The sequence below is a fragment of the Dermacentor variabilis genome, chromosome 5, assembly GCF_050947875.1.
Source record: "Dermacentor variabilis isolate Ectoservices chromosome 5, ASM5094787v1, whole genome shotgun sequence".
In the NCBI taxonomy this organism is placed as follows: Eukaryota; Metazoa; Arthropoda; class Arachnida; order Ixodida; family Ixodidae; genus Dermacentor; species Dermacentor variabilis.
This window is the reverse complement of record NC_134572.1, coordinates 160,110,412-160,123,182: the sequence shown is the minus strand read 5'-3', so window position 1 is coordinate 160,123,182 and position 12,771 is coordinate 160,110,412. Positions and strand designations below refer to the sequence as shown.

General features: G+C 43.3%; 1 protein-coding gene across 1 annotated transcript in view; it reads left to right on the top strand.

Moving 5' to 3' along the window:
• LOC142583685 (angiotensin-converting enzyme-like) overlaps positions 1-12,771 on the top strand; it is a 73,859-nt gene that overhangs the window by 38,437 nt on the left and 22,651 nt on the right. Inside the window, exons 6-7 of the mRNA XM_075694172.1 lie at positions 1,428-1,525; positions 8,130-8,299. Of these exons, the coding sequence (XP_075550287.1) occupies positions 1,428-1,525; positions 8,130-8,299 (268 nt within the window). The remainder of the gene's footprint in view (positions 1-1,427; positions 1,526-8,129; positions 8,300-12,771) is intronic.

Genomic DNA, 12,771 nt, shown 5'->3' with positions numbered 1-12,771 from the left:
GACCACGCACTGCACCGTAACCGCTATAAAAAAAATTATATGGTGGCCGCTTCTGCAGACTATCAAGAATGTGCTGGGCCAGTATAGGTCTGAGCCCACCAGAGGTGCGAAAAACGGCCTTACAGTTTTTAGAACTCGGTATTTCCGCCTCCTCCGACATAAGCGATGTACACAACCGCGAGCAAAAGCATGCGGACCACAGGATCTCAGAAAATACCGAATTTATTCGGAATTCATATGCACAAGCTGAAGTTGACGAGCGCACTGGAAATTTAGCACTGTAATTTGGATAGACTGCAGTCTTCAGTTTCAATTGTTGCCTACATTCTTCGGCGGATGAGAAAATAGGCTTTATCGCGGAATCCCTGGTCCATGTACTTTTGCCCACGGAAGCATACAAGCTGGTTTTCAACCATATCAGATGCGCCGTCCACCAACGAGCCCTTGCATTTAATCAACGGTGCGCGAAATTTCAGAATGTCTATTTAGGAGACAAATATGTTTGAAAGAATATCCTAGTCGAGATCGCGAGAGAAAAAAAAAAGCTAGGAGGTCATTTAAGTGCGCCGAGAATATAAGTGCGGTTCTGTTATAAGTAATAGAACGGATCCCAAGGGAATTGGCGACGTGCAGTCGAGGATGGCAGAACCCTAGGTGGTGCAATTAGATTAGGTAATTTAAAGGAACAGGGACAAAATTGGGACTGACGCGAGGCTTCACCACGTCCAGCCTCAAGATTGGCTAGAATTTGCGCTTGAGAATGATTTCTAGCATACGTTTTTTTTTTTTTTTTTTTGCTACGGGTTCAGAGTTTTAGCCCCTAGCGATACGCCACAATCACTTGCTATGTTCACGCATTTACGGCGTGTGTGGCATCGAGATTCGAGACAGGTCCGTCTCCGCTGTAATCATTTCCGCAGGGACGAAATCTTCGTAAAGTCTTCTCCCTCTCTTTCTTTTTCTCGTCAAGAAGAGCCACGTAGCACAATAATGGCCCTGTCATATCCTGGCTGCACGACGGTATAAAAATCCCGCGTTCGTCGGCAACGTCTGTATTACACTCAAGTTCTCCAAGAACTATTACCATGCACTATCCGCCAGCGTGCTATAACTCATATCACTGCATGGTAGCTTTCAGCACAGAACTACACGGGAAAAGAACTGATAAAACATAGAAAAGATTGCTACCATGCATTAGCAATTCCAGCTTGCACAGGCCAGTAACTGATTATTTCATGTGACTTTCTCTTTTCCTCCCACTGTGCTTCTGGTTTCCGAAGCTCTAGGACGCTGTGCGGTAAACGAAACCGCGCCGCACTTGACGGGCGCACAACCGCGATTGAATTGGTGCGAAACCCGCTGTGAAGCGGACGAGGAGTTTACGAACTTGATGACATAACAACCAGCTGTGTGTGCTCTTCGCGCAGGTCACATCCACTCTCAAGATTGGTCTGCGATAACCGAAATCACCCGACCATACCCGAACAAACCGGCAGTTGACGTCACGGTTGCCATGGAGCAAAGGGCAAGTGCTCCCATTATAACATACTTCTAACTACGTCGTGCGCGTTTTGGAAACGAAAGAAAGCTTTCGAGCATCTCTGTACCACAGATGGGATGATCATGTTCGCATTGTAGTTCAAAGCATGGCAAGTTGGGTAATGCTACTCTAACAGCACGCCCACCTCTGTGTCAGTAATATGCGTAGAACTCATGTTCTGCCCTCCATCTAACTGTATATATGGACGCTCAATACGACGCTTCGGGTTGGACTCCCGACAGAGGCATCCCCATTCCGACAGAGCGCAGGAATGCAAAACGGGATAGCGCAACTTCCGTTGCATGTCACAATGACACTAAAGAGTACAATATTAAAATAAACTGCAGTAGTCGATCACGCCACTGTTACCGTGAGCATAGGCTTGGTAAGATCCGTGTGATGTCACGGATTTCTACATCGTCTACCCAGATGGAGGATATTGTTGACCAATAAAGAAGGACTACGTACTTTTAAATCTATAGGTTTAGCGCACATCGAACAACCACTGCACATACACCGAGTAACCCTACGACGTACGAGTTCTACTCAAGGAATAGACTGCGTTCTAAAGGATCTTAACGCGGAACCCATAAAACCATGCATGTGTGCAATATACCCTGATTGTTTATTACAATGCATAAGTTGTTTTCATGTGTATATATAGTATTGTACCCAGATTCCAAGTTGTACGTTTTACCTAGTGTTTTCCTTCCCGGCATTATTTATTCATTCTATGAACCGATCAAGATTGCCGTATTTACCTATTTGGTGCATCTATTCTAAACTAAGTTGCCTAAGGCGTGTCTGTCTTCTATATATACGGGGTGTTCAATATTAAGTTATATGGAATACTTAAAAATATGCCTGTTTAAAGCAGCATAATTCTTTTCCTTCAGCTGGATTGTTCCAAGAAGCGGACATTACTAGCACGAAACACCGAAACACATATTCAAATAATTAACGAAACTTCACTAATCAACTTCGTAGTAATTTCTATACGGCGCATGTTGCAATTTACGAATTGTAGCCGGTGAACTTGCAAGACGTGTCCACTTGGAATGAAATCCCAGGATGACACCAGTTTCGAGATACTATTTCCCAAAGTGAGGAACGAAATATATGGGCGTTCCAGTTACTTTTGTTCTTCAATGCATAAAAGAGCGTTTTGTTACATAAAGCACGTGGAATAGCACTGCATTTTTACGGCAAGTTTGATGGCGGGTATCTCTAAACTGGCGTCATTCTGTAAATTCATTCCAAGTGGATACGCCTTGCAAACTCACCGGCTACAATACGTGAATTGCAATATGTGGTGCAAGGTAATTAATGCAAGAGATAATTAGTGCACTTATGTTAATTAGTTAAATAGGTGTTTCGATTTCTTGTCCAAGTAATGTCCGCTTCTCTGAATAATCCAGCCCAAAGACGAGAATTATGTTATCTGCAAGGGGATATGTTTAAAAATTCCGTAACACTGGAAAGCAATCATCCTTTATATATATATCGCTTGTACAATTCTCTAGTGGCACAACGTGCTCCTTACGTGCACAAGAACTTTCCTCTCCCTGCGTGGTCTTTGAATAAACCGCAGTATTCTGTAAATATACAAATAAATCTATTAACCTAGGAATTTTTGAGAACGCTCCGTGCGCCAGAACGGCTAAACTACCACAAAACCACTTATAAATACGTAAAACCACGCCAATGTAGGGCGCAGGGGTTTCCACGAGATATTCAGAAAGAACGCTCATTTTTTGCCTAGAGATATTTTCGTTAATAACTAACTTTCCTGTTGCCGAATGGGTGAGGGTTCTGAAAAATGCTTTATCAGTCTATACTGATGTACTGTTGCTATTCACCGTCCCTTTTAAAGAACTTCGGGTGGCCTGAACTGATAACGAGCCGTCGTAGCTCAAGTGCAGCGTTGGCACAACCATCTACGCGGGAATATTTTTTTCTTTAATGGAGTAAATCGGTTCGATATACCTAGACCCAGTGAGCCGAGGGCGCGCAACTGAAATCCTGCGTGGACTTGTCGGCGGACAGCCTTCCACGTTCAAGTAAACCGCTGCGTAGGGTGGGACTGCGGGCACTGCTGAACACACATCGAGGTGTACGTGTCGTTAAATGAATACTCTATTGGCAGACCATCCGCCTAAAAAAATATTACGCCAAGCCTTCTTAGAAAGCAATGAAGAGACTCTTTTATATACCAAGTTATCGCCGCATTTATTTATTTATTTATTTATTTATTTATTTATTCATTCATTCATTCATTCATTCATTCATTCATTCATTCATTCATTCAATTATTTATTAGTATGCTTACACTGCCCCAGAGGGCAATATAGCATGAGGAATTGAACGTTTATGCACAAAAAGATTGCAAGCGATATTGCAAGTGTGATAGAACACTATAATATCGATACTAAAAAGCCCTATCTGTACACCTATGCTTATAACATAAATTTACAGACACAAATACCAAAGCACATATAGGACGGATATTGGTTACATGTATAACTTCCGTGGTGTGTTATGAAGCACGTTTAATTCTTTTTTTTCTTGACGAAGTTAAGCACACGTCCTGCTTTAAAGTCTGCAGAATATGTGTGGGAATTCCACGATAAATCGCTTGAAAGGGTTACGCATAACCGCATCTCGAAGGGACACAATGATACAATGGGAATTTTGAACTCGCAAAGTTCAGAATATTATCCTGCATTTCTTCTGCGGAAAAATAAAAATAAAGGATTTATTACGAGCGGATATGATGACGGGTAATATTTATTTTTTTTAATTTCGCGCCCAGTCCTCGCAGCCAATGACATCGGTGTGTTTCATGGATACTGCGGTATTCACGCGTGTTTTCGTCATTTTTAATGTGAAGAAAGTGCACAAAGTATTCGAGTTCAGTCTTTGTTTGTGTTGAAGTGCGCCGTTTCCTTTCTTTGTCGAGCTGCGCTGCTGCAATGAGGTAGTGCAAGGCCGCTATTTCGTAGCGATGCCTTCCGATCGATTCTATGCCACTCGTATCATACATCGTTCACTGCCGGTTGATTTCATTGATAACGTGGGCGGAGCGCCACTTTGACCATCGTCGAATCGCGAAAAGGAAAAGCGTTGGTACATACACCACAACGATATCGCCGTCCAAGTATAACCTCGCTCAGGGTCATAACTTTACAAGCCGGTTTTTATTACCGACTGGTATATTAGGAACGTGTAAACACCACTTTCCATTTAAATACCCAAGTTAGATGCTGGAGGCAGCATGTGCGTGGAAAAGAAAGCAATCGTCTCCTTGTGTTTCTTGTAATTAAAATCGTTTTTATTGGCCAGAAGACAGATGAAGATGTAACATCGCGTGGTACGTTGGCTTGTTGATGCTGCATCCTCTACTTTTGTGTCAGCTGACTGTAATCGAGAGGCAAATGATGGGTGCCTTTTGTCGTCTGGGACAACACAACGGCCTAGGTCGAATTTGTGGGAATTTTCCCAAAAGCTATAGCAGTAATACGCCGAAACCACTTTCACGCAGCTCCGCATGCTTCAGACTTTAAACCGGGATCGGGTTGTTTACGTAATTGCAGCTGAGCTAATCCTGAAAAGTAATGAAACAATGTACCCAAATGCGCACTATGGAACCGAAAAAAATAAACCAAGTGACGTCGCCATACTTTTACAAATTTTGTGCATCGTTCTCAGTTTACCGGCGGAAAATTATGTAGGGCAACCATTGGCTCACAGTAAAAATAATTGTTGATTGACTCATGGGGTTTACACTAAATAGGAATGTTATCCCCCCTGCATCAGTCAACTATCCTTCCACAATACCAAAATCCTCAAACCACTCCTACCGCCAGAAGGCGCTTGGTAAGCCAGAAGAGAAGCAAGAAAGAGAGACAGGTGGCGACACCGCATTCAAGTTTCCGCACCAGCTCGCCATGACGGCATCCATTTTGATGGCGTTTGCTAGTAGGATCTAGTTAACTCTTTGTCGGTAAACATGGACTACATTGTCTTCTAAAAGAGCCATAGACGGACATTGTAATTTCTGCGAACTTCTGCTGATTCAACGTGTCCCAGATATGAAAAAAAAAAGATAGTTCGAAATTAGTAACGTCATACTGACGTGCTAGTGTCGAGGTTTCAGCGCGAACTCAAAAGAAAATATAACTTTGACCTTCATTTTCTCTTATAATAATCAACCTATTATCGCTAACTTGCAGACAATAGTTCTCAGACAATACTTGATCAGTCCAAATTGATTAGGTGTTTCTGTCAAGCGTCCATTTAACGTTCCACGACAGCACCGGGGTTATGAAATACGCCGCGGTGGAGGGTTCCGCATTGATTAGTTGGCTCATGGCTATGACGATAAGCGTTTGAGCACGAGGTCGCAGGTTGGATTGGCAGCCACGGGTATGGCGAAATAGAAAGAACGCTTGAGTACCGTGCTTTGGGTACGCATAATTGAACATCCCGGGCTCAAAATTAATCGCGATCCCTCCCTACTAAACGTAATCAATCAATCAATCAATCTAATCATTGAGGGAAAAGCATCTACATTTATTTGCCGTCTGTGGCGTGAACGGCACCACGTAAAAGAGACGCCCAGAGGGAGTCAATCATCAACAGCTATAATTACACGCGCCCTTCCACAAATTAAAGCGTTCTGTTTATTGTTTTATGCAGCCTCAAAACTGTAGTATATACCACGTACAAAGTTGACCATTTAGAGTTTTGATCCTTGAAATATGCAGCGTATGGCGGTGCATGGGTACAGTAAAAAGTGAAACGACGGAATTATCTAGTTGGGGCCATTGCGGCCCAGTAAATATTCCTCACACTTGGTAAGTTAAGCACTTTAGCAATACAACTGAGTCCATATTTACCGGCCAATATTACCTAGACCCGAGCAGACAACCCTCAAAATATATGACGTCACGGCAAGCTGGCGCGTGAACTTCCAAGGCGGCGTCGCCACCTGCCCTTTGCTTTTTGCCCTATTCCTTGCTTTCCAAGCCTCGTTTCTCGCCGCAAGAGTGGCTTTCTTGTTATTGTAGAAGGGTAATTTACTAATACAGCTCCAAATATATTTATCTGTAGTGTCCATCTAAACTCTATGCGTCCTACAGCAAGCTGGCATGATACGGAACCGTTCGGTATGGTAGAAAATTTCTGGCTGAACATTTGTTGTATCGCAGTTTAACTGTACAATCGGTCTGGCAACATTCTGCGTGGTCAGTGTTCGCGGTAAACGCGTGGTTTCGTTTTCGCATGTTTGTCTCGGTGGTCAGTCTGAGATAGTTCATGCAGGCGTTCTCTAATTTGCGCTGTTCTTACCGCACGAGTCAAAGAATCGCAAGCATAAATTAACGGGGACACCCTTGCTGCGGCATTGGGCGCCCGAACGCGTGCAGAAAAAAAAAATTCAAGGTCATTCCGCCCTGCGAAGGTGGAGGACCAACGGAGCTGTAAACATCGTGGTGATAAATGTTCACCATCACCGATAACTCGTTTTAAAACCACAATCGGTCACAGTAACGACAACTGAAGCCAAACGTTTTGTTCGTGAACTCTCGTCGGAATGGCACACGTGCACCACTAAGTAGTGTCAGTCTTCAGAGCGTGGTACCTCCGTCGTTGCGCCGCATTAGGTCTTTCCGTTCGACCCCGCCACTCACGGGCAGCCTCCTCGGCACGCTCCTCGCTGGTTTGTACCGCTTTTTAACACAGGTAGAACATAAGGAATATAATAACAAGAGCTTGGTGGCGCAATCTACCACCCCATTCTAAAGGGGACGCTCATAGCATCCATCCATCCATCCGGGTGATTTTTTAGCTTTCCTCTTGCTACGCCAGGTGTCAGCGAATGTCTTACTTTGTTTTTCCTCTTCATAGAGGACGCCGGAGTTTTGAGGCACGGACATTGAAAATGTATGGGAGGGTAGACATATACAGCTCCGCTTTAAAAAAAAATCTGGGGTTTTACGTGCCAAAACCACGATCAGATTATGAGGCGCGTCGTAGTGTGGGTCTCAAGGTTAATTTTTACCACCTCAGGTTCTTTAACATGCGCCCAATGCTCGGCAAACGGGCGTTTTTGCATTTCGCCCCCTTTGAAATGCGGCCGCCATGGCTGGGATTTGATCCCGCGGCCTCGTGCTTAGTAGCGCAACGCTAAAGCCACTATGCAACCATGGCGGGTCAGAACGCGTGCAGAGCAAGGAGAGTCCGACAAGGTGCGCACACATGGTTTTGGGAACACACGACGGCCCCGCACTTCTTGAAGTCACACAAACAATGCCAAAATGACGGTCGCTGTCATGGTAGGGGCTTCGAGGCAACAATTTCAAATTGAATTTTTGCGATAAAACGCCCACTGAGAGCCAGTTTTTCGTAATAACCACATTGGCCCCACTACTCTCAGGACATAAATGTCATGGGACCTATAACACGTTTGTAAAACGCATTAAATTCTCCATCACACCGTTTCAAACAACAATGTGGACACATAAAGCGACGTATTACTTTTGTATAAGAAAGCTCAAAAGTTTCACCCCCTGGTGTCTCTATCTTGCAGAACATGACTGTTCTCGACATGTTCAAGATGTCCGAGGAATTTTTCACCTCCATGGGTCTACCGCCAATGCCCGAAACATTCTGGGAGCGGTCGGTGCTGACAAAGCCTACAGACAGAAAGATCGTATGTCATGCTTCGGCGTGGGATTTCTACAAGAGCAAGGACGTAAGGCAAGTATATGTACTGCATTAGTATAGGAAACTTGGGCAATTTGGCCCTCGTTCAAGCTTGACAAATAACAGCACTAATACAGACAGGGACGAAGAAATCAGGTCGGTTATGATGATTTATTGGCATCCCTTTTGAAGTTTAGAGGTGACAAATAGTCACCTAGGCAGTTTGGTTAAATTAAGTATGCTGCACGTTTTTCATTCTAGCATTTCTGCATACATCTCCTTAGTATTTCTTTCTTTTTCTATTCCCGAAAACTTCTCGGTCTACCTTGGACCGCTGCCTATCCATGTAACGGATCCTGTCATATCAATCTATTGCCTCCTTTCTTTTTTCACCAATACTCTAAACGTCTCCTGCTTTTCATGGCTGCTGACCGGTTGATGCCTTCTATCCACTTCAAATCCAAACGCTTCTGGAAAGTGTACGTCACCTGCGGGTCACACTGGGTGAATCCCTTCGCATTCCATTAGGACGTGCTGAGTGGTCTCCAGACTTTTGCGGCAGCATATGCATGCATCGTCTTGTTGCGAATATTTGGTCCGGTATGTTTCTGTCCTTAAGCAACCAGCTCGAGCCTCAAATAGCAAGGCAATCAGATAAACCATTATGCTATCGTACGTATTTTCCCTTCGAATTTGTTTAATCCAGTTCTTCTACATCACCATGGTCTCTATTCTTAGCGTCCAATTCCATTCTATTCCATTCCATTCAATTCTTTCTTAGCATCCAATTCCATTCTTAGCATCCAATTCGCTGTATCTGCTTCTCTCACTTTCTTTCTTATGACCCCTGGTTGTCTATTTACACTCTCAATTACCCTGTACTTGGTTGCCATCTTGACGTCTTCCTCCATTCTCCATTTGCAGATGCAGACACTTATGCACTTTAGCTGCCCATTTATTTTAATCCATGTTTCCGAGTCTTTCTTCAAAAATAATTTTGCTCTGCGCTTCTCTTACTTTAAAAGAGGACCAACCCATGTCACCCTCCGTTGCCTAATCTGCGGATTTACCGTGTGCTCCCAAAGCCAAACGGCCCACTGATATTTGATTAAATTCCGACCCCAACAAGAAATCCGATTTTAAGCACAGAATGGCGTTTGCGAACGTTAGCGCTGGCACCATTACTCCTTTCCAGATTTTGTGCCCCACTTCACGTTTATTGCGGTCCCAAAGTGCTCTATGTTTCATTATTGCTGCATTCCGCTTCCCCTTTATTCTCAAATTATCTTGGCGGGTGGTCGAGTAAATCTTTCCTGCGCTTATGTATATGCCGAGGTATTTAAATTGCTTGACTGTGGGTATGACTTGCTGTTGAATTGACACCACGTAAACACTCGTCTCTTCATTGAAAATCATAATTCCATATTTTTCTGCGCTAAACTGAAGGCCTAGATTTGTCGCTGCGTTGCCCCACATATTCGCAAGTGTATGTAAATCTCCTGCATTGTGCGCTAGTAACACTATGTCAACTGCATACATCAGCCCAGGGACATTCTGTTGCACCATTTGTCCATTACATTATGTGGGATAAATCAAACCCTAATTCACTGTTTTCCAATTGTCTTTTTATGCCCTTAACATAGAGCGTGAACAACAACGGAGGCAGTGGGCATCCTTGCTTCATTCCTTGATGAATTTCCACCACTTCATTTCATTTTCGGCCTTCCCATAAAATTTGTATTCTGTCATCTCTATATATCTCCCTCAACAGCTACACAAAATTGTCATCTATGTCTTTGTGCTCAAAAATGTCCCATAACAATTCCCTGTCTACATTGTCATAGGCTGCTTTAATATCTACAAATTCTATCCGCAGATGTCTATTCAGAGATACTGAAATCTCTATGCACCGAGTTAATAGGAACGTATTATCCTCCCTAAACGCCTCCTTCGTCTGTACCCATTCTACAGTTCCCTTAGTACACCACTTTTCTCCACCCACTTCGACAGTTCCAATTTTATAGCTTGCATTGCCATTCTACATACCACTGGCGTTGCTGTAATTGGCGTGTACAAGCTTGTTTAATCCTTAGCACCTTTGCATTAGTAGGTGAGGTTCATCTTGCTTTCATGCCATACAAGCGGCATTTTCTTCGTTCTAATCACTTGCTCTTGGCGTTAGTCAGCAGTGCCTTGCTCTTTTGACCGAGATTTTTGATGAGCTGTATTGTGATTTTATTGCTCCTGCGGCTGTGTTAAAGACATTTTGTTCTTTTTTCCAGTGCAGGTTTTCTATGCTAAATATTGATCTGTATGTTGTTGATGGCTCTGTTTAATCTGAACTACCTTTCATTCGTGCCGAAGTTATCCCTATTAACATCTCTGATGTACCGCAGAACATCGTCTCCTTGGACGATGTTACCGTCTCCATCTCTTATAGCCGTTTGTGAATTTTTAGTTGGAGCTCCAAGTGCTCTTACATGTTTCCAGAATCTGTTTGGTGCACCTTTGTCTCTTGTGCTGATTTGATTTGACTTGTGCATTTAATTTACTTTTACACTCGTCACCCTTTTCTTTTCTCAGTATTTGGTCCGTCTAAGGAGCACCGCTTCTTTGTGTAACCGCTTCTTTTTCTTTCTTTTTTTTGGGGGGCGGGGGAGGCTTCTCGATTATTCCTAGATGCATGCTTACGCTCTTCTGTAGCTTGCTTTATTTGCTTCATCTACCACTTACGTGGTTTGCTCTTTCCAATGCAACAATTGTTTGCCTTTTGTATTCTCTCTAGCTGCATAATGTCTACCAGTTCTTCCTATTCTCACGCTGTTGTGGGAAACGCCTTTATTTCCTTCTCGACGTTTTTGTGATCTCTGTTATTTGCTTTTCATTCACTTTTAGAAATTGTGATGCTATTGCGTCGTGCTTTGAGTTAGTATCCCTCCCAAATTTTAAGGTTAAGGTGTTATGATCGCTACCCAGGCTTTTACTATGTTCGTCTATCACCATTTGGTCTAGTTGTTCGTAGACCATCTCTGAGACTAAGGCGCAGTCTATACATCATTGCCTCTTTCCGCAGTGCCATGTTACCTCTCCAGAACACTTGTTCTCCCTGTTAACTACTACGGGGTTCTGTTCATAGCCTACATCCAGCACTAGAGAGTCATCGTAATCAATATAGCCATCGAAACCTTCTATGCGTGCATTCACATCTCCTACTAATACCACCTGGCCCAATTTTTTTACCTCATTATTATCGCTTCTAATGCAATCAATCAATTCTTTATGTTTATCTCTGCTGTCACTACCTGACCATAGATAAGCTACTCCAAACTACGTCTTTTTGCCTTTCTACATGTGCCGCTAATCCATAAATACTACTGACATGTCTCTTTTAGCCTTAATTTGCCACTTCGTAACTCACCGAATTAGCATGCCTATGCCTCCGCCTTTCCTGGATCCAGTCATTCTGTTACACCCCTTCCACACAAAATTGTCAATAACAGGTGGTTGCTCCAAATCTCGTAGATCCGTTTCGGTCAATGTGCATGTATACGCTAATAGTGTTTTCATTCAGCTGCATTTCAATTTCCAACCGTTTTTCCTGCCTGCAACCACCCTGCACGTTTACGTAACAAATTTTACCATGTCCATACTTTCGTGCATCTTTTCTTAACTCTTCGTGCTCTAATTCTGCTCCTTCCTTGTGTGTCGCTACATTCAATACTCAATCTTCCTTCCTAATTGCCTAGGGCCTGCCTAAAATAGCTACTATCGGCGCTGCGAATCGATGTCCAATCGGTGTTCATTTAGTTATTTACATGTGAGACCCTCAAGGTACATAGTTGTACACTGCAGAGGGAAGGGACGAGAAGACATTGCAAGAGTAAAAAATACAGGATTAGTTCTAGGAATTCACACTGCAGGGAACAAAAGAAGATATTGAAAAAGCTAGTAATATTTAGATAACCGGAAAAACACATAATATGAAGTAAAAAAAGATACACAAAGAGTACGCTTTACCAGGCAGACAATATCCACGAATAAGTACGTAATTATACCATTTGCTACCATACGTTCTTTCATTTTGATTAGTGCATTCTTAAAATGAGTGGGATCACTGATGCTTACTAATGATGTAGGTACTTTATTCCAGTCGATTGAATTCGTGGGAAGGAATGATTGTGAGCACGCTATCGACGGTGCTTTTACGGGTTACGTTAATTTTAAGTACGTGATCACAACGAGCTGAATAACAAGGCGCAGGCTGGATGCAGAGATTGCGAAGAGATGCGTTGGTGGTAGCAGATTTTACTGCACTATCCCTAAAATGTATCCCGTCACGCACAAAAGCACCTTCGCGGCCTGCTCGGTGCACTTCTCGATTGATGTCATTGACCATAAAATTCGTTGCCTTAGCTAGCGTCCAAAGTTTCGTTTACTGCGAGCACTGCCCTTTCAATTTCATATCCCTGCCTTTCAACCTCTGGGTCCGTGCATACTGCGATTTGCATTCCTTTGAAACATTCCAC